This window comes from Hippichthys cyanospilos, chromosome 19, assembly GCF_059441005.1.
Source record: "Hippichthys cyanospilos isolate Australia breed blue-spotted pipefish chromosome 19, RoL_Hcya_1.0, whole genome shotgun sequence".
In the NCBI taxonomy this organism is placed as follows: domain Eukaryota; kingdom Metazoa; phylum Chordata; class Actinopteri; order Syngnathiformes; family Syngnathidae; genus Hippichthys; species Hippichthys cyanospilos.
The window spans coordinates 9600855-9626870 of record NC_142387.1 but is presented as its reverse complement, the minus strand read 5'-3'; the positions used below and the strand labels follow the sequence as shown (position 1 = coordinate 9626870).

At 40.7% G+C, this 26016-nt stretch overlaps 1 protein-coding gene across 4 annotated transcripts in view; it reads left to right on the top strand.

The window, feature by feature from the left end:
- Window positions 1-26016, top strand: part of LOC148407841 (sickle tail protein homolog) — a 71369-nt gene that overhangs the window by 36962 nt on the left and 8391 nt on the right. For 2 of the 4 annotated variants that reach the window (XM_088402387.1, XM_088402388.1), the window contains exons 3-15: window positions 8586-8775; window positions 10497-10695; window positions 12077-12170; window positions 17567-18285; window positions 19570-19662; window positions 20022-20071; window positions 21587-21750; window positions 22230-22405; window positions 23508-23638; window positions 24044-24191; window positions 24318-24786; window positions 25186-25378; window positions 25458-25729. In XM_088402387.1, coding sequence (XP_088258513.1) covers window positions 8586-8775; window positions 10497-10695; window positions 12077-12170; window positions 17567-18285; window positions 19570-19662; window positions 20022-20071; window positions 21587-21750; window positions 22230-22405; window positions 23508-23638; window positions 24044-24191; window positions 24318-24786; window positions 25186-25378; window positions 25458-25729 — 2898 coding nt within the window. Of the gene's footprint in view, window positions 1-1000; window positions 1290-8585; window positions 8776-10496; window positions 10696-12076; window positions 12171-17566; window positions 18286-19569; window positions 19663-20021; window positions 20072-21586; window positions 21751-22229; window positions 22406-23507; window positions 23639-24043; window positions 24192-24317; window positions 24787-25185; window positions 25379-25457; window positions 25730-26016 lie in introns of those variants that run through there. The other 2 variants (XM_088402389.1, XM_088402390.1) reach the window with 2 other exon arrangements.

Sequence of the window (26016 nt, the reverse complement as noted above, 5' to 3'; positions counted from 1 at the left end):
AAGGGTCGACACCTAATAAATCCCAGCTATTATTAACATTATTATTTACGCTTCTTTTTTACTCAGGTAATGTCAGCATACCATCTGTTTAAAAACAAGATGTTTTTGCAGTTGTTTAAAAGATTCTGTGCAAATTCTATGTCAGAAATGTACAAATATGAACCGTTGTGAGATCTTACATATCATATTTAAGAATTGAAAACAAATAGGGGTGGGAGGGGTGTCGGGGAAAAAAAAAGAAAACAAAATAGAAGATTCCCCTGATAATATGTAAGGAAACTGCACAAACAAGTTTGATCGTACAGTTTGTTGTTTTGCTGCTTGTTACGTTGATAATTTCTGGGAACATTTTTTAAATCGTTTTGCCACCCGTATTCATCCCTATTATAAGATGTTCTCTGGAAACATTCCCGTTTCACCTGAGTATACCTTTTGACATAAACAAAACTGTGTGAAATATGAGCTTCGCCCAGTCTGAGTGAATGGATGGGTGTGCTCCTCTTTGTATTCCACCGTCCACCGCTTTGCACTATAAAAGTGTTGCATGTTATTCTGGACGAAAGCAATATTAAAAGGCAAGTCTAGACAGAGCGGAGCACTGTTACCCCGTCAGCAAATAGTTTGCATGTATTTCCTTGATGCAAGGCGGTAAGAGAGGGAGTTCATACTGAAGCCAGTGGGTTTCACGTTTTTGTTACATCTGAGACCAGACGTGTATAAAGGTGCAAAATGCCTTAATTCAAAGAACAGGTGATATTTTGCGTGTATTAAATTCGCAAGAGTTATAGTGTTTTGAAACTTTTTTGGGGGGGCTATACATGTTAGACATTCAAGATTTTATGTTACTAAGTGAAACTTGTTTGGGGGACTGAATTTCCAAGACGCTTGCAGTCGAGTTTTCAAATATGGAAAAGCGTGTGTGTGTGTGTGTGTGTGTGTGTGTGTGTGTGTGTGTGTGTCTTGTCCATCACCTACTGAGTGTCTTGCATAGACTGCCGTCTTATCTCCATGGGATACCAGTAGTATCTCTTCATCTTCAGACACGGGGGATCAGCGCCCGAGCTGAACATGGCCACTCGTGTTGAGAGGCTTTTTGAAAATGTATAAAGAGGGGAGGGAGTTGAGGTAGACCCGAAATGGAAGAGGCAGGAACAGGAACAGTTGTAGAGAGAGAGTGCTACAAGGTCTAAAACAACACCCAGAGGAAGAACTGGTTTCCTTTGGACCAGGGGATTTCCATTCATGTGTGGAAGAAAGTGGTGGATGGAGCTCCACATATTTCTAGTATGGTAAATGCTCATAAGTTTCATTTTGTATTTGTTTATTTATTTTCCTTTGAATAGCAATTTTTTACATGTTATCGTTTTACTCAATTGTAATTTGAAATGGAGCCCTGGATACAAAATCAAATCCTTTGGATCTGTCTTCAGGCCCTGTCTACTCAGGTGGCTATCTTGTGATATGCTAGTTCATCATTTTCTGTTATTTGAAATATCCCCAGACTGTACAAGCTGTAAAATCCTTATCACTGTCTGTTCTCACGGTTGCTATCTTGTGATATGTCGGCATACCAACTGAGGCTTGCTGCTAGCTTTTTCAACCACTTAGCCAAAGTGTCTAAACGGAAAAAAAAATCTCCTAACCACTTGTAAGTGTACTTAATATGTCAACATTGTACACCAAATAACACTAGAGCAATTAAAACTTAATTTATTTTTTCCAGTTGCAGGCATATTTTGATAGCCACCTGCATATTGTCATTGTAAAAACAAATATATATATATATATATATATATATATATATATATATATATATATATATATATATATATATATATATATCTTCACTAAGGAAGCTGTTCCCTGGTTGCATCAGCTCCCCAAAAAATCTGGATCTCAGAGGGTTTTGTGAGTATATTTGAATAGAATGCCAGCCCAGAAAAACATTTAAATAGCAGAGCCCTTGAGTGCTTGCTGTTCCCAGAGGCAGACATATCTGATGGTTATGCAAAGTTGACTCTTGAACTCCCCTCCACACCTCCTTCCCGCTCATTCGGCGGAATGGTTGATGTCTGCCCGTGATAACCGCAACTAATTTGTATACGCCTGAGAGCGTGAAATCGATTGGACGGCGTTCGCTCAGACGTCGGAAATGTCAGCTAGGTCGACAGGCTCCCTTTTGTCTCTGTTGTTACTGTTCACATCTTGAATGTCTGACGCACAAAAAAAGAACCCTCCAAAAGTCACGTTCAGCCGTGACACTGAGGGACTGAAGAGTAATTCCCACTTAAGACGCAAATTAACGAGTCAGCACAAGTCAGAAAGTCCATCAGGGGTTTTTGGACTGCAGGATTAGAAGAGGAATGCATCAGAGGAGGCAGCCACAAAGGGAATGGATGACGAGGGGATTTGGTCGTAATGTCATTAAGGAAGACAAAAAGGTCTGAGCGCAAGACAGCAGGTAGGGACTGAAGCCCCGACTGGTTGAAAGGGAAACAATTTGCAGGTGTTTAGAACCAAAAATGTCACTGAACACGGCGTTCTGGCTTCAAAAACGTGTTTTCGATTTTAGATGACGGCTTTTCTCATCGTGGTATTTTCTATCAGCTTTATAATGTGGATGTGTTAGCGTTATGATCCGCAATGACTTTCAGTTTACGGCTGTGCATTTTAACCTTTTTTTTTTTTTTTTAAGGCTTGCAAATGTCATAAAATGGTCGCCTGCGCCTCTCTGTGCTTTTGTCAACACAAAAATTTCGATTGCCGTCGAAAAGATGAATTAAAATCGGGGGGAAATGCACTATAAAACATCAGGATTTGAATGTCCAAAATTGACAATATTTTCAATTTTGAATTGCAGTAACTGAGCTCGACATGGGCTAAATTTTACACGTATAGGGTGCACTTTTCGACTTCCCGTTTATAAGCATTTAGAAAGGACGGCATATTGTGCATCATCATGTTTTGACAACCCATGCAATATTTTAGCCTCCAAGTGTTTTTTGTTTTTTTTGTATGCTTTTCTCTTGATATACTGGGTCAAAATTTCCCCCAGGGGTTAAAGACTTGACGTGAGCATGTGAATTTGAAAATGTTTCCAAACTTTTGCCCGGTACTTTGACTTACAGTCTTGCCAACCTTCTTCACTGATTTGAGTTGCGTGATAGACAAGGTCTCTAAACTAGGTCAACTATTTAACGCTGACTAACTTGTTCATCTTCCCATTCTTCTCGCCCATTGACACATACATGCACACAAACATGAGATTGTGGAGTCGCGGTTTGCAGTCCCTGCTTCGGGCTGCAAATGTGGAAACCACTGATCAGCGCAGTTAAACCTGCTGCGACCCGTTCACACCTGCAGTGAAATTCCACACGAGTGATTTCTTCTGCTCTGGTCCAAATTGTCAATAATGGTTTTAGCATGTGCCATGAGGAATGTGCATCTGACACATGGAGAGTATGATGTAAAATCATGGACACTTTTGCTAAGTTTGCCGGTCAGGTTTAATTGGAGCAGCTCAGGAAATAACGTGCAGGGCCCTCAACTACAGTCAACGCTTGCCAATTAGTGGGTTGCTTGTCAGAAAACATATTCACATTTTTTGTCTTGTGAAACCTGCTTCAAAACGCCTTCTTGCAGAATCTTGGCATACTTTTTGCTCTTTACAAAAGAAAATGCCGGAAAATGGCGTCGAATTTTGAAGGAATTATGTTGAAGTGATGAATCTTGACTGTTCCCTTCTAGTGTTCGAAGATGTAGTTGAAATGATTTTAAAGGGTTTTGAAAATGTCCTTTGTGGTATATTTGGGATTTAAACTTAATGTTATTGAATATTTTGCTGATAATTGGTTATTTGGATAAAAATGTAAAAATATATATTTTGCTTAGTTGGGGTAATTATCAATACTGAAGACAATAAAATACCTTTTAACCTATTTTTATCTCATGATTTACACCTAACATTTTTTTACTTCATTGAAACCATGTGTAGCAGCAATTTATTTTACTCCTGAGGAACATTCATGGAATTTTAGACAAATAGCTCCACATTTGGTTTAAGAAACATATGACGTCAAAACCAAAGTAGCAGTTTTTTATTGGCCGAATTTGAGTAAGCCTGCTTTGTTAAAAAAAAAGTGATCAGTAGGAACAGCAAATGTCATTGGAGTCATTTACTACTATGAAAGGGATAGAAAAAATAAGCGATGGCTTTCGCCAGCCTATCTGGGGCAGTTGAGTGCTGCTAACGCTACTGGCATCTACTGCTGCTAGCGCTGCTAGCTACTAATATTGGAATCGCCGCTAATCACTGTCAACAAGCGGCAGATAATAAAATGTCAGCGTAATAGTTTTTTAAGCATCGTTAATTAGCGTAATTAGCAATTGAACTTGATTTCAGGACAATGTCGTGTTGTTGACATCACTGAGTAGTGAAGTTCGCCATCTTGGTGCAGCACCAACGTCAGACTATATCCAAAGGCATTGATGTCCATATGTTATTTTGGAAGATACGTTTTTTTTAACTGACATCCTCAAATTATTCAAGGATTTGTTTCAGCCCTAACTAATATGGGCACTTAGAAACATTTAGGGGGGCATCAATCACTTTCTTTTGCAGTACATGGAAACCTTTTTCGGAACATAATGTGCCTTTTTATTTCTTTACGGTCTTTTGCATAACTTTGAAATAACATCCATAAATTATATTGACGTCGAGTGCTTTGTTAGGTGGAAGGAAAAGAACACTAAGTGTGCCTGAAGAGAAACCAGATAAAAGAGGGCTAAATGTGTGTTTTGCTATGCACCCCGTGTGTTTTTGGAGCGAGGAGGGTCACAAAGAAAGACACGCATGAGCGAGTGAGAGCCATTGTTCCAGAAAATGTGACCCCGGCCCAGGACATCCTGGAAACATTTCCGCCGCCACTGTCGTACGCCCGCCTGCGCCGCCTTATTTGTATGCTATTCAAATCTCACGGTCGGCGCATGGGCTTGTTTTGATCATATATCGCCACACAAAAAAAGCTTTAAGCCAGCGACCCGTCAGCTGTCAGAAGGACAGGCCAACATGGCACGATTAAAGAAAATTGCTGAGAGTAATGGCGGCTGTCTTCGGGAGCCTGCTGCGTGGTTATTATAGTGTGATGTACCTGCTGACAGGCCGCACAAAAGCCGACTGATGACTTGCTCTTGCGTATCAAGATGCAATTTTTCAACCATGTATTGCTTTATTTTGTGGACGTTACATTGTAGAGGAAGGGTGTCCAAACTTTCTCCTCTGAGGGCCACTTTATTCATTTTTTTATTTTAATGTGTCGAACATGATAAAAATCAATCAATCATACAATCAGTTTATATAATGTAGTTATTGAAAAAATAAATAAAGAGTACATCAAAGCTTTCTGTTCTGTGATTAGGCAAATTATGATTTTTTTTTTCCACAACTAAAAAACTGCCTATCAATTAGTTTTTATTATTTTTTTTAAATAGCATTGCAGGCTATGTCAAAATTAATTTGTTCCAGATGTCATTCCATTCCATAATGAGAATTTTTCAAATTTTTCACTTTGTACATGTAAATAGTTTAGTTCGTTCCAAGAACCCCCCCCCCAAAAAAAAGAAATGCTCTCAAACCCTTCAAATGACTAATATTAATAAATGATAAAAAATGCATTAAAAAGTGTATCAAATGCATATTAGTTACATTAATGCATAATAATCATGGAGTTTAAAAGACATCATGTAACAAACAATATAAAAACGCTCTTATACCCTTTAAATTAATCATAGAAAGTGTAGCCGTTGACAATATGAATGCAGTTCATTGGTTTGCCTTGAGGTGGCGCTGGTGTGTTGGTGGTGATTGCAGAGACTGATTTAGGTTTGTTTTTTGTTTTTTTGTTTTTTTGGACGTTTTTGTTTTACACTGCCAGTCATCTAGACATCATTTACATGTCCACAAGAGCAGTAATATTTATTTTCGGATAATTTTCAGCATCTAAGTGTACTTAAGCTTAGTTTGCGGTCATGCAAATTTTCTTTCGTAAAAAACATTTTTTTTCTTAAGAGGTGTTTTGTAACCTGAATTTTTCGTGACAAGAGATGTTTGTAAATAGTGGCACCACTGTATACCGAGGGCCACTAAAATGTGGATGCTGTGCCACAAATGGCCCTCGGGCCATTGTTTGGACATTCCCATTGTAGTGCATTTACATACAAATTAGGTCTGGATACACAGGTGCTTGGTCAGATGATGGATGTCTGCATGATGAATGGATCGATGGTTCAAAGGACTTAAAACGTTTGAGTACACCTGTTTTCAAAAATTCCAAGCTGCCACAAGGTGACACAGAAGAATTTCACATCAATCTTTTAAAGCGTTTGCTCTCCAGTGTCAGCGCGCGCTGGGTTTCGAGTGACCCGTCAACTCCCGGGCACCTCTTACTATCATCATGCTTGAACAGTCCCATTTTTATTCATGTTTTTAATCCTTTATGGCTAAGCATAATTTCAAGACAGTTATGACTCAGCGGTTTTCACCGGCCTTGTCGAGAAGGTGTTAAATAAACCCCGGTGCACTGTGACTAATCAAATATAGCAAGAATGGATGATTAAAAGTGGCAAAGTCTACAAAAGTATCGCACGCTATTGTAAGCACTTTTCCGTCGACTCTCTGTTTTGTGTTTAGATCTCGTTGTTGCCATGGCGCCTCTGTTGGGTTTGATGACCATCTCATTTTCCAATCTCCAAGCCTCCCGCTGGGTTTTTTTATTTCCTCTGTTGCTCTCCTATTTTGCCTTCCCGTCAGTCTCTGCAGGCCATGCTCTCCTCCCTGCACTCGGAGCTTGACATTCAGAGCTACTTGATGACAATCCAGTCGCCCGGCCGCACAGTCAGTCCGCTCGTTTTGCATTTCTGCATCTTGCTGTGTGCCGTGTGTGTGTGTCCTAACGATATTCTGATGCATTAGTCAGCATCAACTTTCAAAACGGACAAGGTTTAAAAGGATGAGTACAATGGCTTTTGAAAGTGAATACACCAGCCAACAAAAACAGAAACCACAATAAATCTTTTGCCTTTGAAGGCACTTCCATCAGAAGGCTTTAACAGTTTTTCTGCACAGAACTAATACTTTTACATACATTTTCCTTTTCAAAGTAAGAGCAAATTAATTGGAACATGAACAACTTCTTAATTCCCCAAATATAAGAAGCACCTGTGTATAGGACACAAATTCCCGTATTTTCTATGTTACCATGTATAAGACCCACCAACACTTTGGCAATGTAAAAACTATAGCAAAACAGAATAGATTTCATGTTGAATGCATTCAAATCAATTGTTTTTACTTTTCCTCGCTACGCAGCTTAAATTCATTTTGCCATAAATCCCAGAAATTCTGCATCACCCGTGTTCCACCAAGTTTATGATTGTGTGTATATGCTCAAAGACTACAATTAACGAACGAGGCAAAGGGAATACCTTTCCGTGTTCTCTAACCGCTGCACTCTTAACTGAATCAGCTGGAGACATCACAACCTCTCAATTTTATTGATGTGCCTGTGTTTGAACAAGGATAGACTCGGGCATTGGTTGAGTCTGCTCGCTTCTTTTATTGAAAATAATACCCTAACAACCTAGCTAACACGAGGCGCTATGAGCTGCAACAGGCACTTTCTGCTAACACCCAATTGACATCCACCAGCTACAGGAATTATTTTATGTAAGAATACAGAATATTTTATTTAATTCCTTTTATAAAATATACATAGAATAATACATACCGCTACATGAAAATAAATAATAGTAATGTATATATATTTATTTCATTATTGCCTTTACATGTCATAACATTCTCACTTTTCCTTGTCTCTTCTTGAACACATTATCCTTCCCACAAGTGACCACTCATTTGGGTTTAAGTCTGGGTTTCCATCTCAACTACAAGAATTATTTATCTCACCATTCTTATATTTTCACTGATTTCAACCTGTAGGGTGCTGTATGCCGCCTCACTATACCCCAAGATCCAACTTGAATGCGTTGTAAACCTTCTTACCCATCAACTTTTAAAACAAAATGCTAACATGTGTGACGAAGTATTAGCATGCGCATGCAGACGTGTTTATGGGAGTTTTTGACTTTACAGTGGCGATAGGAGAAGGTCACTGCATAAAGAGACCACTGTTCTATGACCCGTCCCCACTTCTTGGTTTCAGCCCCCCCACCTCGTCCCTACGGCGCAGATCATCTTACCGACACGGCACAAAAGCTCGCCAAGCTCCTTAGTCACATCACGGAGGCTTGATCTGATTACAAGCAGTGCTCACGTCCTGTGTCCCCATTGACTAGTAGCAACTTTTTGGGGGACTTCTGTGAGAATCATGCAAGATAATGCATCATTTTTGTGATGTTATGTTATTGAAGGCAGAGTCACATGACCTGGCTGGAGTGGATCCTTATGCTTTACTCAAGTAATGACTTGAGTTGACCTGTTTAAAATTTAGTGGCTGCTCAGTTTGAATTCCTTGTCCACAGTAACTTGGGTTCCAGATCCTTACGTTGCATTTTTTTGTTGCTTCCAGAGCAGAAGCCCCAAGCACTGCCCCAGCCCGCAGCCCGGCGTGGACCTAGACCACATCTCCCTCACCTCCCTGGACTCGCTGGAGGCCATGTCAGAGGCGGACGCACCGTTGGGCTTCACCCGGGGCAGCCGGGTCCGCGCCAGTCTGCCCGTGGTCCGATCCACCAACCAGACCAAAGACCGCTCGCTTGGTAAGTCGTGGCTATCAGATTGAGATTTGGTTGTCTTTTATGAACACAATTTCTATCTGAGATCAGTTATAGCTGCAAAATTACATTCATGAGTCCAAACTAGCAGCAAACTGGCAGTTAGCTCGAAAAGCTAACCTCAGTCTACAGCGCCCCCTGTGTTATAGCATAAACAGAATTCCATGTTGGGCTAAAGCGCACCGGTGCTATCCGGTTGGGGGCCAGTGCAAAACGCTGACCTAACTCTTTACATTTTTACCTGTCAGTGCCTAGCCAGATGCTAGTTTAGCAGGCTTCATCTACACACAATGATCCCTTGTTTATTGCGAAGGAGAACATGCAAACTCCACACAGGAAGGCCAGCGCTAGGTGGATTTGAACTCAGGAAATCTAAATTGTGAGGCGGACGTACTAACGACTCTTCCGCTAAACCACCCTTTTAACTATTCTGTATCATATAAATAATGTAATAGTCAGTTTAGTTCATTCAGATTTGCCTTAGTCAGTTTACAATCTTATCAATGTTATGAGAACCTGTTGTTTCGATAGCAGAAAAGCTAGCTAGCTTTTTTCTTCTAAGTACAGAGGGAAATGTTTGTTTGTTTGATTTGATACATTTCACTCTGTTCTTTTACTTATGTAATGGAGTCAAATTAGTACTTGTCTAGTTTTTAGTTTATTTTACACACACGTGTATCTGTCCATCTATTTCAGTACAGTGTGTGAGAAGTTTTTGCATTTGATTGTTGATGAGGACAAAGCGTTTTGGAGACAGCAAAATGTGGATTGGGGGGGGGTTGTTGAGTTGTGACAAGAGGGGTGGAGTGAAATAGGGCTTTGCTGCCTCGTCCCTCCCACGGTGACACACACACACACAAAACGCTCATCCCAAAAAGTCTGCGCTACTTCTGCTGTAAGAGAAAAAATGTGAGTATGGATTTTTTTTTTCATCTTTTCTCGCGATTACTTGAAACTTTTGGATGTGTTGGAGATTTCTAAAAATGCAAGGCCATTAGTTCAAGAAGCTGGCCTTTTTCCGTTTGCCCCCCGCTCCCGGCTGATCATAAGCGGACTCCATTCACCTTTGTCGTCGTTGCATATTCATGCGCATCGGCTCAATGGCGCCCTTGTCGCGTCAAACATCTGGATGCGGAGCGCTAACAGAGCAGCTCTCAGGGGGGAAAAGCTGTTAGGAATCGAAATCTCACCGACATCTGGTAGCTTTTACCAGCTCTCTGCTTTTATCAAGTCACACCAAGTGAGAGCACGCTTTGTTTGGAGGCATTCGATAGAAAGTCCCTGCAACGATCCTTTTTTTTTTTTATCTTGAAATACGAAACCTACAGGCAACAAGGCAACTTTTTTTCTATCGGACAATCGGTGCAGAATCTTCAATGGACGTTTTGTTTTAGGTTGCTATTGTTTGTACAAGTGCTGCGTAGGCGTGTCCAGACATTCTGCGGACCACATCTGGTTTTTCCAAAATCGAAGCTCACGCAACACGCAGCCAGTTCACTTGGGAGACTCGGGATCTGATGCGCAGCGGGAGCACGCAGCTCCAAATATCAAGTGATAACAGGGATTCTTCTCAAGTATGGAAAAGAATGGCATTTTTTTTAAAACATCTCCAGGTCTGGGAAAGTGTGGTGAATAAACAGCGCGAAGCATGCAAATCGGAAAGTTTTTGGTGACTGTCGATTGATTTTGCTCTCCCCGCCCCTCAGGCGTGCTGTACCTGCAGTACGGAGACGAAACTAAACAGATCCGCATGCCCAACGAGATCACCAGCATCGACACGGTCCGAGCCTTGTTCGTCAGCGCCTTCCCGCAGATGCTCACCATGAAGATGTTGGAGTCGCCCAGCGTGGCCGTCTACGTCAAAGACGACATGAGGAACATGTATTACGAGCTAAGTGATGTCAGGTAAATGTATTTTATATGAGTAGATAGGAATATCCTTCAACGGTTTTGCAGAAAATCAATCCTCAATTTAGTTGCAGAATGTTCTGAACTCCTGTTTCCAAAACTTCCTAGAGGAGTGGTGGGTTTATTTTATATCATTTATGTTGAATCCAAAATTATCAATAATAATAATAATATGATTTATTCAATATCCCAGAGGTGCAACAATTAATTGACAAATAATCAAATTAATTCATCTAATGAATTAAAATTGTCCAAATAATCCTGAGAATTTCAGCCTCTCGACAGTTAATATGATTGTACGACATCATGAACAGCTATGAATCAAAATGAAACAATTACAAACACCTGCTTTTATTTTGGAAAACAATGATCAACATTTTTTAATGTTTTTATTATCTTCAAACAAGTCGCATAATCATAAATATACACGCATATATATATATATATATATATATATATATATATATATATATATATATATATATATATATATATATATATATATATGTATAGTGTGTTAGTGTAATTTCTGCACAAAGAAAAAATCTGTTTTTTCATTAATGGAACAACAATTAAAAAACGTTTTAATATCCAATTATTTGACAAATTAATCGACAGATTAATCGTTCTTTTTTTTAAATCTACATTATACAGTACTTCGATTGAAACGATTCATTGTTGGATGTTGTTTTGTTTTTTTTGTTACAGCAAAACCCAAACTCCACTGTCTAGTGTAATATGGTTATCACATAAAAAACAGTCACAATTATTTTGAACTAAAAAATTCAAAGGATATTTTTTGCTTTTGTGCTTTAACTATTGATAAAATAAATTTAATTTATGAATTGAACTGCTGGAGCAAATTCATCTTTTCTGAGATGCTGCGCGCCAAAAATCAACATCAATCAAACGCGCCACATTTTAACTAACTCGTTTTAGAGGGGAGAAATTGCGCAACAAATATTATATGTGTCATGATAAAATAAATGTTGAGTGGGTCAGATTAAGGAACAAAACGCACCCCTAGTTCACTATAAGTACGCATGCCTTTTCTTATCAAGTGCTACAGATGATAAGCAGTTCCACCTCCAATACCATGTGTACTTTGGGCCCAGCTTTTTTATCGTGGCTGTAAAATGGGTTTTATGCTTGCCGAAGGTTGTCGCAAGCATTTCGCCTCTCATACGTAGACCACGAACGGCGGTATCAGGCGTGAATTTTATTTAAACATGGATCGGTACGCCAGATTCTCAATGCCCGCGTCAGGATACGTCCCGCTGGCCGGGCTGGTTTGGAGACGGGGTCGGCCGCGTCGGCCGTATTCCGACGGCGACACCTGGGCCCCTTTTTTACCCTTGGTGACCTCCTCCCCTTACAGGAACATCACGGACCACTCCTGCCTGAAGGTCTACCACAAGGACCCGGCACAGGCCTTCAGCCATGGGTCCCGGCCGGCCAATGGCGACGCCAGAGTGAGTAGATGCTGATCTTCTTTTAACTCCCTAAAATGGCAAAGGGTGGTGAAAAGCTTTAAAAGTATTACAGGTGTACAAGAAGTAGGGCTACATTTAATAATCCGATTGCGATTTTTTTAACTCATTTTCCTCAAGATCTTCCCATGTATTTTTAGCTAACACAAGCATTTGATTACATGTAGCGTCAGTTCCTCATAGTTTCTATACCCCCAATTGACTGTACTTCATTCCTCGCACCCTCACATCCCTTTTGTATTTAAGGAAAGGAATGTGCCATCCCCTCCCCCCTGAACATGACCACTACCTCTTATTAATCTCTAGTAGTGTGCAAGTGGGGGGGGGGCATTTTGTTCCACTTGCTTGTACGCTTCACAGCTTGAGCTCAATTCAACGCGTCTCTAATCTCCTTCTTTTCTTCACATTGTTGCATTTTTTTGGGTTCCTGCTGATGGAACAAAAATAAAGTCCTCGCCTCTAATCTTGACCACCTTTTTAAGCTCCTGCTTGGGTGTTGCAGACCCCCAAAACTTCAATCCCGGTAACACAGGATGATTCATGAAGTAATGATAAAGCAAACATGAAAGTTTTTTCAGATGGGGGTTCTCAAACCATTAAGTTTTTTTTTTATTCTTTGAGGGTTGCACACACAAAACGTAATGGATGCAAAGGCTACTTTGACAATATTTGGGCATGAACAGCGGCAGCTTTAAGGTCCCTCTTGTTTTACTTTTATTGTCTCCATACAGGATTGCATTTTGGGGGGCCTAAACATGCACGAAAAGTCACCAGATTTTGAATTTGTCAGTCCTGGCAAAACAATTAATTTTTTGCTTAGACAATGAAAAAAGTGGCTATGCGGCATCATCTAGATTAAAAAAATAATAAGAATAAAAAAAAATCCCCGCACGTGACCTAGAACTTTGAAAATTCAAATGCATTTATAGCAAGTCGATTCCAGCCATATCCTAGGATGTACAGAGCAACTGTTGTTAATGGCATATTACTGTTGTTATGTTACAGTATTTTAACACTCCGGTGGTATGTTGAAAATATGTTTGTACTGCATTTTTTTTTTCCTAAACATGCAGGCATGTTCAGTCTGTGTTGAAGGCACGATGTTGCTGTAACTTTAGGCAGTTTGGGAAAAAAAATGTTTAAAATGAAAATCAAAACAAATTCTGTGTAAATATTTGACATAAGTCAACATAAGTGTCCATATGAGACAAAAATAGATTTATGTTCAATGTTTTGTTGTTGCGACTTGTAATCTGGTGCATGTTATTCTCCGCAAAACATGGTGTATTTTATTTTTTTTAGTATATTGTAGTTATGTTTGGAAAATCAACTACCTACTCCTATCTATTAAAAGAGAACAGTGGCATAGTTTTAAGATTTTGTGGTGGGCTCCACCCCTTAAATTAGAGCCACCGCTTTTCGACAAATTAATAATCAGGTGTGTCAAAAAAAAAAAATCATTGAAACTTGAAAAAAATGGAAATGAAAAGGGTTGGGTCGACTTATTGCGCCCGACTTTACGCTGAGAAATACAGTACTATGTCTCAGATATAGTTTACAATAGTAATGGTTATGTAAAAGGAAGGCAGGTCAAGATTGTAAACAACATTTTCTTATCTTACCTCACCGGAAGATTTGTGTCACGATTAACTCTGTCTCTGTTTAACCCGGCTGCACTTGACACACATTCAAAGGTTACGGTGGATGAGGTGTGTCTGTGTGTGTTTTTCAAAGCATTGCATCATTTTAATGTGTTAACTATGTGCAGGACATCCACTTTTAAAGGGGACATACTTCTTATTATATTATGATAACCAGCAACTCTATGGACTAGTGGAGATGGTAGCCTGTCCGTTTAGGAGCAGTCTGGAAAGTTGAAGTGAAGTCCTAATTGAAACCAAATGTTGTGAGCGAGGCCTGTCATTTGCCAAGCCCTGATGTTTGTGCGCTTATTCGACATGCTCCTTTCTGTGATCTCCAAACTCTGAGAGATTTATGCTTATTGTGCAGAGAGGTAGCCAAACACAGCTCTTACTATATATGGAATTGTGCATTGCAAGGAAATTCCTTCAGTGCATTTTTTTAAAACTTCTGTAACACATAAAGAAAATAAGTACATGCACCTGAATTATTTTCTTAAGTACAGATACAAAGTATTTATACTTAGTTACTTCCGGCCACTGGAACTTAAAAGGATTTGGCCGCTGTTGGTGTCTCACCCTCTGAATTGTGCCTTTTGTCAATCGGATGAGAAATGAAGACACACACACACACACAAAAGAAAGAAAGATACCTGAAGCCTAAGTGAACTTTGCATGAGGCTTTGACTTCCCATGAATCAGGCTTGTACCTCGTGCGAACAATAGCTTGTTTGTTTGTCAGGAAGAGTGTTGACTTTGCATGGTGACACCCCTCATCGCGCATCCGATGGTTATGTAACATATTTTGTTTGGCACAAATGTTCAAGTCCTTGAAATTTGGTGCGTAGATTCTTTCATGCTGGGAAAAGTAATTTCTTTTATTTCCATCGAAAATATGGTAAATATTTACTTTGTGGATTTTTTAGCATGTAATAGAGATATCGGGAGTTTTATACTTCTTTCTTTGAAAAATTGGCTTGATTTATTTGTTTTCATTTCTCAATTCAAACAACGCCAATAATGATATCAGACAAATAATTTTTCCTTTGTCTTGTACCTGCCTAAAAAGCATCAGTCAATCTGAAATGAGATGCATATATATTTCGTGATTTGTTTATTTTTCTTATCATTAGCTGACTAGTAGGACTGGGACAAAACACAAATCCCACAAGACGAGGTGTCTCACAAGATTGAGTCCACGAGACAAAATTTTTTGAAAAATTTGTCATACAAAATAATGCTCAACATAAACGTTCCAATTTCCGCAATGTTTTCTTTTTTGCTGAGTAGACTGCGACAAAAAAATCAAAAAAATAAAGAAAATGATCTCATGAGCTCCTGTTAGCGACGCTATATGACCTATATTGTTATTTTCAACGTTTTCGGTGTCAAACTGTTCATGTCATATCTGTCGATGTTTTACCATTTTTTTCCTTCAACTGGAAAACCAAAATATCGCCACAGGTGCTTTGAAAGCAATCTGACCGTTCTGTATTTCTCCTGTAGGGCTTTGGATATTGAAACTGAGTATTAATTAAATGAAATACATGTTAATCTCTTAATTTGTTTGTTGAAAATCAAATATTAACACATACAGCCAAATAACACATTTTATTTAATGATGAATGACAAATTTAAATATATTTTTTTATCGTTAAGATTTTTTTAGTTTAATATATACTAAAATATTAAATAACTCTCGCCACGTGCTTTTTGGTCGAGACAGAGTTACATCAGAACCACAGAACGCATATTGGAGTCAGCACGGTCTGTTCAAAAGTGATCAGTAGGAACGGCATCTGTTTAGCTGCCACCTTCAAAGAGCGTTGCGTCATTTAACTGCTTTAGAAAGGTAATTTGACTGCTCTTGCCAGCTGATATAGCGCACTCGATTTATTTATTTATGCCTTGTTTAATGCTGGCAACAGCCAACGTACAATAAAATGTCAGCGTAATTATAGTGTTTTCGGCGATTGAATGTGATTTCAGGAAAAGGTTGTGCTGTTTGTATAGAGTCGTGATTCGAGACTCTTCCACAGCAACAAGTTGCAAGGTATAAAGTCAACCGTTTGTGCCATGCTTCCCGGGAACAACTTCAATATTAAAAGTTTTTGTGTGATGACATGATCACGTTTATTTTGAAGTGCCACCAAATTCGGTGGTGTGTTTTACTGTCAAAGCAGCAACAAGTGGTGCATTTTCCTGTGTAATCCTTTGACAACAGCCAAAGGAAAAAAGGATCTTGTGACATCCTAATCATGTGAGATATCATCACACCCCTATTAGCTAACTTGCATTTTTGTTACTCAGTTTACAAGTTCTGCAAAGTTGTGGGTAAACATCGATTTAATAACATGAAATACTGAATTAATATTGCCTTTTTTCCCCACACATATAATGTCTTTTGCTTGGCTCTGGACACTTTCAAATGTCCCTAAAGTCTTGAAACGAGAACTTGCTGTATTTTTTTTTTTTTTCCATCGCAGGCATGTCCGTCTGCTTGATAATTTTTTTCCGCCCATAATCGACCTCCTTTTTTTTCCAGCCCGAGCGCGAGGTTAGATTTATTGCCCTGTTACAGGTTATCACACCTCACAACGGCGGCCCCAGATTAGCTGACGGCTGAAATGTTGTTGTCGCAGATTAACCTCTCCGGCTACAGTGTTATTGCTTCGCCGGGGCCCGTGGGTGCAAGCGAGCGCGTACCCGGCCGGTCGGAGCTTTGCCAGCGTGTCTGGAAAATGTGCTGACAACAAGGCTTTTGTTGTAAAAAGCAACAGTGTAAAAATGAGCTGGGCGAATGTTTTTGTTTCAAGGGCAGTTTCCAGAAATACCGGATTTATATTGTACAAAAGCCAGAGTGGCACTCGGGACTCCGACAAGGCAGAAGGATCAGAATTTGGATCGGCACCAACTTGTGCACTTTGATCAAAACCTGACTTTTGAGCACACTTGAATTTTGTTAATAAGAAGCATGTGTTCTTCTGTAAAATTAAAAAAAGTTCTCACGTTGTTAGCAAAAGAGAGAGCGGTATAAAGGTTTCCCAACCTTTATATTTTACGAAATAATTAATAGTACTCACAACAAAACATTAATATTGGGGAATTATGCTAATTGATTATCAATTTACTTGCAAATGAGTGAAATCTAGGCTTATTTCGATGTAAACAAAGTTGAATATCAATACCAAACATTTCATCTTATCAAATGTTTCATACAAAAAATGATTATTTTTCAATAAGAGAATATTATTCTATAATATAATTAGGTCATTACATTGTAAACATAAGTTTTCTACACATTGTTTGCTTCTTTTCACTGAATATTGTTTTGCACTGTCTGAAAACAGTACCAAAAATTATTTTTGAAAGACTTTCAAATTCAAATGGTCTCAAAAACATTGCAAGGTCAAGAAATTCAAGCTAAAAACTCTAATGCAAAACGGTGGACCGAAAGTCCAAATCATAAAGCGTCATCCAGGTCATAAAGCTGACAAAAATGTGTAAAGGTGTTGAGTAGACAGATGTAACCTGCTTTGAAGAATCAAAAATAAAACGAATTCTTATTTATTCTTTTTTTTTTTGTAATGTCAATCAATGACTTAAGTGTTCATCTACAGTTCAGGAAGTTTTTAAAAGATAATAAAAATACAAATTATATGGGATTGCTGATTTTTTGACTGGTACCGTATACTAACAAGATGAATTCCACTGAGTCTCCAACGTCTCTTTTCCCAGATGCTCGGTGACATGGCGAATCCTCTGAGGCAGCCTCCCATGGGTCCACCAGCACACCACCCGTTACAGGCAGCAGTCCCTCCATCTCCGCACTCGCCGTCGCGGATCCCGTTCAGCCCGCGGCAGGGCTCTCTGCCCGGTAACGGCACCGTACCCAGGGAGCGGCTGTCCACCGCCCCGGCCCGGTCCAGCTCGCCCTGCCCCAGCGCCATCCTGGAGAGGCGGGATGTCAAGCCTGACGGGGACATGGGCGTGAAGTCTCACAGTCTCACCAGGGGGAACGAGGGCTTGTACGCCGACCCGTACCTTCTTCAAGAGGGACGCGTGGGCATGGCGACGGCCCTGGGACCGCACCCCAACACTGGGCACGACGGTCCGGAACACGGCTTCCATCGGGCCTCCATCCGCTCCACCAGCTCTTACAGCGGGCCCAGCCCCACGGACTCCATCGACCACCCTTCCCTGTACAGGCAGAAGTCAAGAAACAGCCAACTTCCAACATTGGGCTCCAAAACGCCTCCGCCGTCCCCTCACCGGATGGCCGACGTGCGGCTTATTGATATCCACGGCGGCGTTCCCATGGAGAGGAGCTCATCTGTGCGGCAGTCCTTTAGGAAAGAGGACGTGACAGGGACCAAGCCCAGGAACAACGTGGTGTCCTCAGACCTCCAGGGCCACCCTCAAGGGCCCGTTCCAGCCGCCGGTGACATTCAGACACGGTAAACCTTGCGTTGGGGTTAATAGGGACGGAAAAAAAGTGCATCGTAGCATGAACTAACTCACTCTGCATCCCAGTTTCAAGCTAACCGATATGTCTTCCCCCACTTTCTGAGCGCTGAGATACTGTATGCTAGTTGCAGCCTGACTAATGCACAGGATGATCAATTTGGTTTGCAAAAACCAGCAGTGGAAGACTAGAGTCGCATGGCTTGACTTAAGAAAGTTCACAGTTTTTAACTTGAGACTTTACTTGGCTAAAGCTATGTATATCAAAGTGTGCAGTTATTTATAGTATGTCTCATGCCAGCCTATATGGAGCATTGCTAGCTAGTGGCTAATTTATGTTAGGTGCATCTGTAATGGCGCTGGAGCCACCAAAAAAAAGAAGGAAGTCAACGAGTGCCGTATGTCAACTTGAAGTGAAATTGTTAATGTCCGGAATCGGTGATTGAATGTGATTTCAGAACAACATTGTGTTGTTTGTATCGGGAGCAAAAGTTGCAATAGAAACTCTAGTCAAGTTGTTATGCTGCGGCACACTGCTCGGAACAACTTCAAAATAAAAACGTACAAAGGCATTCATGTGGTAAAATAAGGTTTATTTTGAAGTTGGCCTTCTCAGAGCGTTTCCAGGTGTGTTTTACTGTTATACAGCGCATTAACAATTGTTGCTGCAATTGACAATTTTTTTCCGAGATGTGCACTAGTAAGCAGGGATTCGGGGCAAGGAAAAAAGGCCTCTATTCATGACCTCACAAGTCTGCCTACTCCCACCTCTGGACTACACAAATAGTTCTACTTTTCGGATCCGATGTTTTCACAATCTCTGCCCTGCTTCTTTAGCTGATTATTATGAAGACAAATCTGACAGTATAAATATGAGAAGCCCGCTGAGAGTTTTCGGACCTGATGGGGGGGGGTTACTTACTGTATGTTCTTACCTCGTAAAACCAAAGAAAACACGACTGAAAGCAGGTTGAAAAAAATTAATCAGGCCAGACCACCTGTACCATTCCTGACCAAACATACAGCTGGAGATGTCGAGGGAGTCTGGAAAAAGATTGGAGGAATTTGGCTGGGAAAGTATTAACTTTCCAAATAAACATAGTCCAATCCAATGTTTGCTCTTGGTCTTAGACGTCAGACAAAGGAAGACAACCTGGCTCCGAATCGTTTTCGAATGAATCCCATGAGTTGCAGGGGCATCCAGTCAGGAAAATATTCCCGCCAATTTGACCAGGTCTCTAAGCGCTGAAAGTAGAATTTTCTGATGTCTTCTGCAGAGAGCGAATGAAGGCAATGGAGCAACAGATTGCCAGCTTGACTGGTCTTGTTCAGCATGCACTTTTAAAGGGGCCAGACAAGGAGCCTCTAAGGTAAGCCCATCACAAAATAGGACACCGATAGGCTTCAGGGCTCCGAATGGTAGGCTATCAAGTTATAAGTCAAAAAAGCCAATTACAAATCCAAGTGAGATTTTAAATCTTTTTGTGGCCATTTTAAACCGTTTCGAACTGGCTCTTCTACTTCTTGTATTGATGTTTGCTTGCCACGTATTTGCAAGAGATGATAATTCTATTAACATCATTTTAACCTCGGTTTGTCTGACTATTCCCATCATCCTTGGTCATGCCATGTCCTCACTAACTCTATAACCCGAGTGCGTTTAAAATGCTTGTTAATGCATTGGTCCTCTTGGTAAAAATTCCTGACGAGTTTCTTTATGTGGCCGCAGTGAGAGACCCTCAAAGACGTCGTCCCCAGCGCACAGTGCACACAGCTCCAGTGAGTATGAAATTCTGCGGGTTCTTCGATCTCAAAGACGTATTTATACGTCTTAACATAATCCAGACATTGAATCCCAGAAACTGATTTGTAATTTTTTTTTCAAATACTAGGATTAAAAAAAAAAAAAACATCTGAAAACAACTAACCCTGAATGATTTAAACATGAGCCGGGTCACTTCGGTTTCAACTACATGCCAATTACAGGGTATAGAGTACCAGTCAGAAGTTTGGAAACACTTTCAAATTCAAAAGGTCCGAACCATTTAAAGAAGTCACGAAATTCCAGCATAAAAGTTCCCACTTTGAAGAATTAAATCATACAACTAATTCTGTTTTGATTACCATTTCGTTGTTTACCAAATAATTATGTAATTCAGAATTTTTTTTTTAAATAATGGAATAACATAGCAGGGTGTTTCCAAAGTTGTATCTGATATGACTACAAGCTTCAAAATAGATAAGAGCAAAGGTATCCAAACCCGGTCCTTGAAAGGTATCCAAACCCGGTCTTCAAGGACCGGTATCCTGCATGTTTTCTAGATTTCTTTCCCCGACACACCTGATTAAAATGATCAGCTCATCTGCAAGCATAGCAGAATCCCGATCATGAAAAAAATGTCCCGGTTTTGAGCCATTTGCTGATTTTGTACATAAAATGTGAGAAATTAGGCGAAAATGTTCATTAAAAATGAAAAAAATCTTAAGCTCTCAGGCAGTTTGAGATGAATTATCAATCATAAATAGCAAATAAGTTGTCATTTAACCAATTAATTACTGCACCTCTATGAAAATGTCCAGAAGGTTTTTGTTTTGAACTTCTTATTTTGGTGTGTGTGTGGCGATTACGTGACTTGACAATTGAGCTGGAGTCAAGGCCTGCGTAACCTGTCCCATCGCTAGCTTAAACAGCAGATGAACTTTCCTTGACACCCTGTGCGCCCGCGTGCATTAGAACCTGCGCTTCAAGTCGGGGCGGCTGTCAGTCATCCTGCCTGATAAGCGAGCATCATTGAGGGTTTTGTGGTGACACAAGTCTATTTCCCAGAGACAGAGGTTGATTGTATGAACGCACGTGGTCCCACTTCCTAAATGACTTGTGTTGCCTCTGGGCAGGGAGATAACATTGTTTTATTGTGCTCATTAGTGTTGCTTTATTTTTTTTTCTTAAGTGCCTTATTGTTGGAGCACATTTGGGCGGTAGAGTCATTTTGTGTGCAGGTCACACTGTTATTGTTAAGTGTTAAGATGATTTCACACATTTACCAACTTCTAGAATTGGTAGAGCAACTACACTTTTACCCACAAAAAGTTATGGGTGTTCAACTTCCCGGTGAAATTTCTGGATGTACCCATAACGTGGTGTTCTCTTACAAGGAGGTAAGGGCAGGATTCACAATATGTGGAAAGCTATGAAAATGTTCATGGATTTGGGTCTACTGCCTTTCAATGAGTCTTCCAGTCTGTTTGTTTTTTAATTTTTGGATTTTTTTTTTTTTTTTTTTTCAATTTTAGGTGGCTCGCCAGTATTGGCGCCCAAGTGCAACACTTCCACTGCAGTGGCGGCAGTGGCACCGCAAGACAAGCAGAACCAGATTCCTCTCAAAGCCAACCTGCTGCAGTTTAGGAGGAATGTGTCGGACCTCAGGATGCAACTGCATCAGATGAGGCAGTTGCAGGTAACCAACACACTTTTTTAATGAGAAATTTATCATTGTGGTGAGTCCAAAACAGGAATTTCTTCTTTACTCATGATCAACATGCTAACCAAATGTAGTTTCTCAAAGTTGCTTCAGAGGCTGAATTTTATTTAAAACTATTTTTATACACGCTAATGAACAGCATTGGTTGTTCAATTGTCTTTATCTTGTGCTAAGAGAAACTAATATACAGTAAATACAATCTACAGTTTTGGAATTCTCCAATTCATACATTTGTATTATACTGCCCCCATGTGGCCAAGATGCTCACATCAGAAAGTGCAGCACTATGTCCATTAAAGTGAAGCAAAAAAACTGTGGCAAATGGGTTTATTTCTTATTCAATGTCATGACATCATTACATTATGTTTTCCTGAAATGAAAACTGCAAAAAAAAAAAAGCACAAAAAACATCATCCCACCATATCTGCTTAATCCCTTTAACCTTTCCCTTTCAGCTCCAGAACCAGGAGATCATGCGAGTGCAGCTGAAGCGAGCCGAGCAAGAGATCGGTGCTAAATTGTTGGAGTCCATGCGACGCCTGGAGGACCCAGTCCAAAAACAGAGGGTTCTGGTTGAAGAAGACCGACAAAAGTACATGGGCCTGGAGGAGCGTGTGCTAACGCAGCTCGGGTAAGGAGGCCACCTTTTAACGTTTGAATGCTTTCTTCAAACCGACCTAATGTGTGTGAAGCTCATCTTGTGCACACACCCATGTTGTCGAATGCAGGAAATTTCTCCAAAGCTTGACTGATGTCAAGTCAAGCCAACGCCCCCATTTTAAAACACAGGTTTAGACAGGAAAGCTGTGCTTGAAGCTCTGGGCTCTTATTTCTACTTGTGTTATCTTGCTGAGGATAGCTGAATTCTTTTGATGAGCATTTGCACAGTGAATTCTGATTTATTTACCGTATAATACATTTTTTGTTTCAATTCAGTTGACAATGTGCTGCACCTGTGGGCAGTATTACCCAGACATACGGCTCAGTTTTTCATTAAGCAGCAGTAAAATCTGTCATTTTTCATCTTTGTGTAAAGAAAATATGCCCGTGATGACTGTTATTATTGTCTATCTATATGTGCTGCCGCACCATCGTGTGTTATCTCATGCGATTTTAAGAAAAGTTACGAGGTTGTTCAAAATACACGAGGTCTAACTATCTTTGTTTTATGTTTAGTTTGAAAGAAACCTTCAACTATGGCTTGTAATTTGTAAAGTCCAAAGTCAAAGTGTAGCTCAAGGCGGCGCTGGACTTTGGTTGGTTTTCAAGGACAGTTATTTGCATAAATTAACTCACTCACACACACACGCACTTCTTATTCTTTTCTCTCTGCACTTCAGATGATTTATATAAAAGAGAGGAAAACACCATTTCACCATCAAACATGCAATCCGGCATGGCTTCACAATGTTATCACCACTGCACTTTTTTTCAAACCCCTGGAGGGAGAAACCCATTCTCTCATGAGCTGGCTAAGCAGCTTAAAGTTAACACGGGGGAAGGAGTGCTCTCACAATTTGGCCGTCGGCGTGTAAACATTTGTGGTTTCGAGGGGGGGTGAGTGAGCTCATAGCCTCAAACAGGTTAGGCAGTCCGGAAAGTGCAATGCTAATTGTCTATTTTTGTTTTCTTTGCCACTCTGTGCATAATGTTATGTCCAGCATTTGACTTTCTACATTTTAGATTTAACAACCTGTTATTTTGTTTTTTTTGGGGGGGGCGTATCTTTGTAGGGATCTGGAGCAGTTTGTGGGCACTCTGCAGAAGGACTCGTCGGGGACTCACAGACCGGTGACCCTCAAGGATGTGGAGGAGGGGGCGATGACTCTGAGGAAGGTGGGAGAGTCTCTGGCAGGACTTAAAGGTGAGAGCATGCTTATTTTTTCATTTTTTGCTTCAACTCAATGACCATTGTGCAGAGTAAAGAGAGGTGACTTCCACAGGAAGAAATCCAACCCTAAGACACAAACGTATTTCTCTGCTGAACTGACTTATCTGTCAAGGTTGTCCCATTCCAACTTCACGGAGAATCCTCATGTACACGAAGTGAAAGGTTCTTTGTTCATAAGCAGGTGGTCACGATAAGCAACAAAAATGTAATGCAGATGCTTGTTAAATACTTATTTTCCACAACAGGACATTTCTTTGAATCCTTTGCTAACCAAAACAGCAGCACATAAACAGCTTTACTGATTACTCTATTACAGTCTCTTCACAGTAGTGCGTGATACTACAACTAAATATTTTTTTTCCTTCTATGTTTGCCCAGGAGAGTTTCCTGCCCTGCAAACCAGAATGCGCGCCGTGCTCCGCGTGGAGGTGGAAGCCGTCAAGTTCCTCAAGGAGGAGCCTCACAAACTTGACAGCATGCTGAAAAGGGTCAAGAGCCTAACAGACACGCTGAGCGCTCTGCGAAGGTGAGGGTGACAGAATGGGCATCAGATAAGGAGTTACTAGAGTGTGAAAGTCAAAAACAAAGTCACTTATTTTAGACATGATAGCACCAGAAAGCTCTAGGTGTTTACTTCCTGTCATTGTTGCAGATCTGCAAGTGAGAGCAATCAGAGACTTACCGATTTTTCAACTAACATCCCACTGGACAGCACCCCACCTTCATCAGAGTTATCAGTAACCTCAGTGGTACCTGAGTCCCAAAGCTCCACCGTTAAGTCCGAGGTGAAGCCGCCCTCTCCGGTGGTGATCCATCAGGTCCAGAGCTCCCCGGTCACCGTGCGGCAGTCCCAGCAGTCCACCAGTTTATCCGCCGCTCAGCCCAGCCCGCCGCTCACACCGAGCCCCACTCACTTCAACGCTCCCAGTTTGAACAAGAGTCAAGGCCGGGAGTCCCCCAAGGCGACGTCCGCGGACCCGCTCGCTTCGGCCCACCATAAGAAGGCGCGTGGCAGCCCGGTGAACCACGGCAACGCCACCGCCACCGCCAGCCAGGATCAGGTCATTGAGGAGCTGCAGCAGAGTAAGGACAAGTGCAAGAACAGAGCCATGTCCATTGAGGTAATTGTCATTTTTTTATTTGATTTCAATAAACAAGTGAATAAATGACAGCCAACAGCAGAATTTTAATATGGCGCAATCAAAGAATCTATAGAACTCATGTCAGTCACTGTTTTTTTTAAACCTATAATGAATACATTTTGAAAATAAAATGGCAATTGCACAATTTATAAACTGAGTAATGTCTACCGAAATCGAGTCCAGCCAATTTATTTTCATGTAAATAAATATTAATAACTGGCAAGTTTTATTTAGTTACATTTTAAAGGTGTAGGGTCCACAGAAAATAAGTCATTTTAGTCTTTTAAGACATTATTAATAGAATTAGTAAATTGAATAAAAAAAACACACTCACAAAACAATGTGTTTTATTCGCTGCTTTTTTCCCTTATTACGCAGGCGGCGGAGAAGGAGTGGGAGGAGAGGAGGCAGAACATGGGTCAGTATGACGAAAAAGAGTTTGAAAAAATCCTCCAGGAAGCAGAGGCCAACATGACGAAGGGCCTTCACAGTCCTGATGTGGAAAGTAACCCAATGCTGCCCCCTGCTGCTTCTAGAGAGGAAGCCAAAATCCCTTTCGAGTCCCCAACAGGTCACTGCAACAAATAATACAATAACAGTAAGATGAAGTGTTTTTCCGGTTCAATTAACACTTCTCTGTCTTGTCTTAGAGCCTCAGCCTGAGCTTCAGTTGGACAATCCAACCAAGAGGATTCCTGAGAAGCTCCCCAAGCCGGTGATGGAAAAACCTGCCAAACCAGCACCAGAAAGACCGTCCAAGACGGCCACAAAACCGGCGTCCCCGGATTCTTTTAACAAGACTGGAATCGAAAAGGCCACCAAGTCCCCACCCCCGCCGCCTCCGAGGAAGACCTTTGCCAGCTCCGGCATGACCACCACACGTTCTGGAGAGGTAGTCTACACCAACAGGAAGGATTCTCAGGTGACAGCTTGCAGAAATACAAACATGAATTTTTACAGTTTTACAGAAATAGATCAGATAACACGTAACAAAATCAAGGCTTACAGAGCTTACTGTGACACAATTTAGCAGAAAGTTTCTTTATGTTACAGTTAATTTGCTCTTAATTGGAAAAGAAAAATGAGTTGTTCCTGTCCTTTAATATTTTAACTAGATTTGCTGATACCAGCAGAAGCCCTTTTAAAGTCTCACAAATTGTTATCACGTACGCCTCAGGTTGCTCATACCCTCACACAGAAGCAAAATAA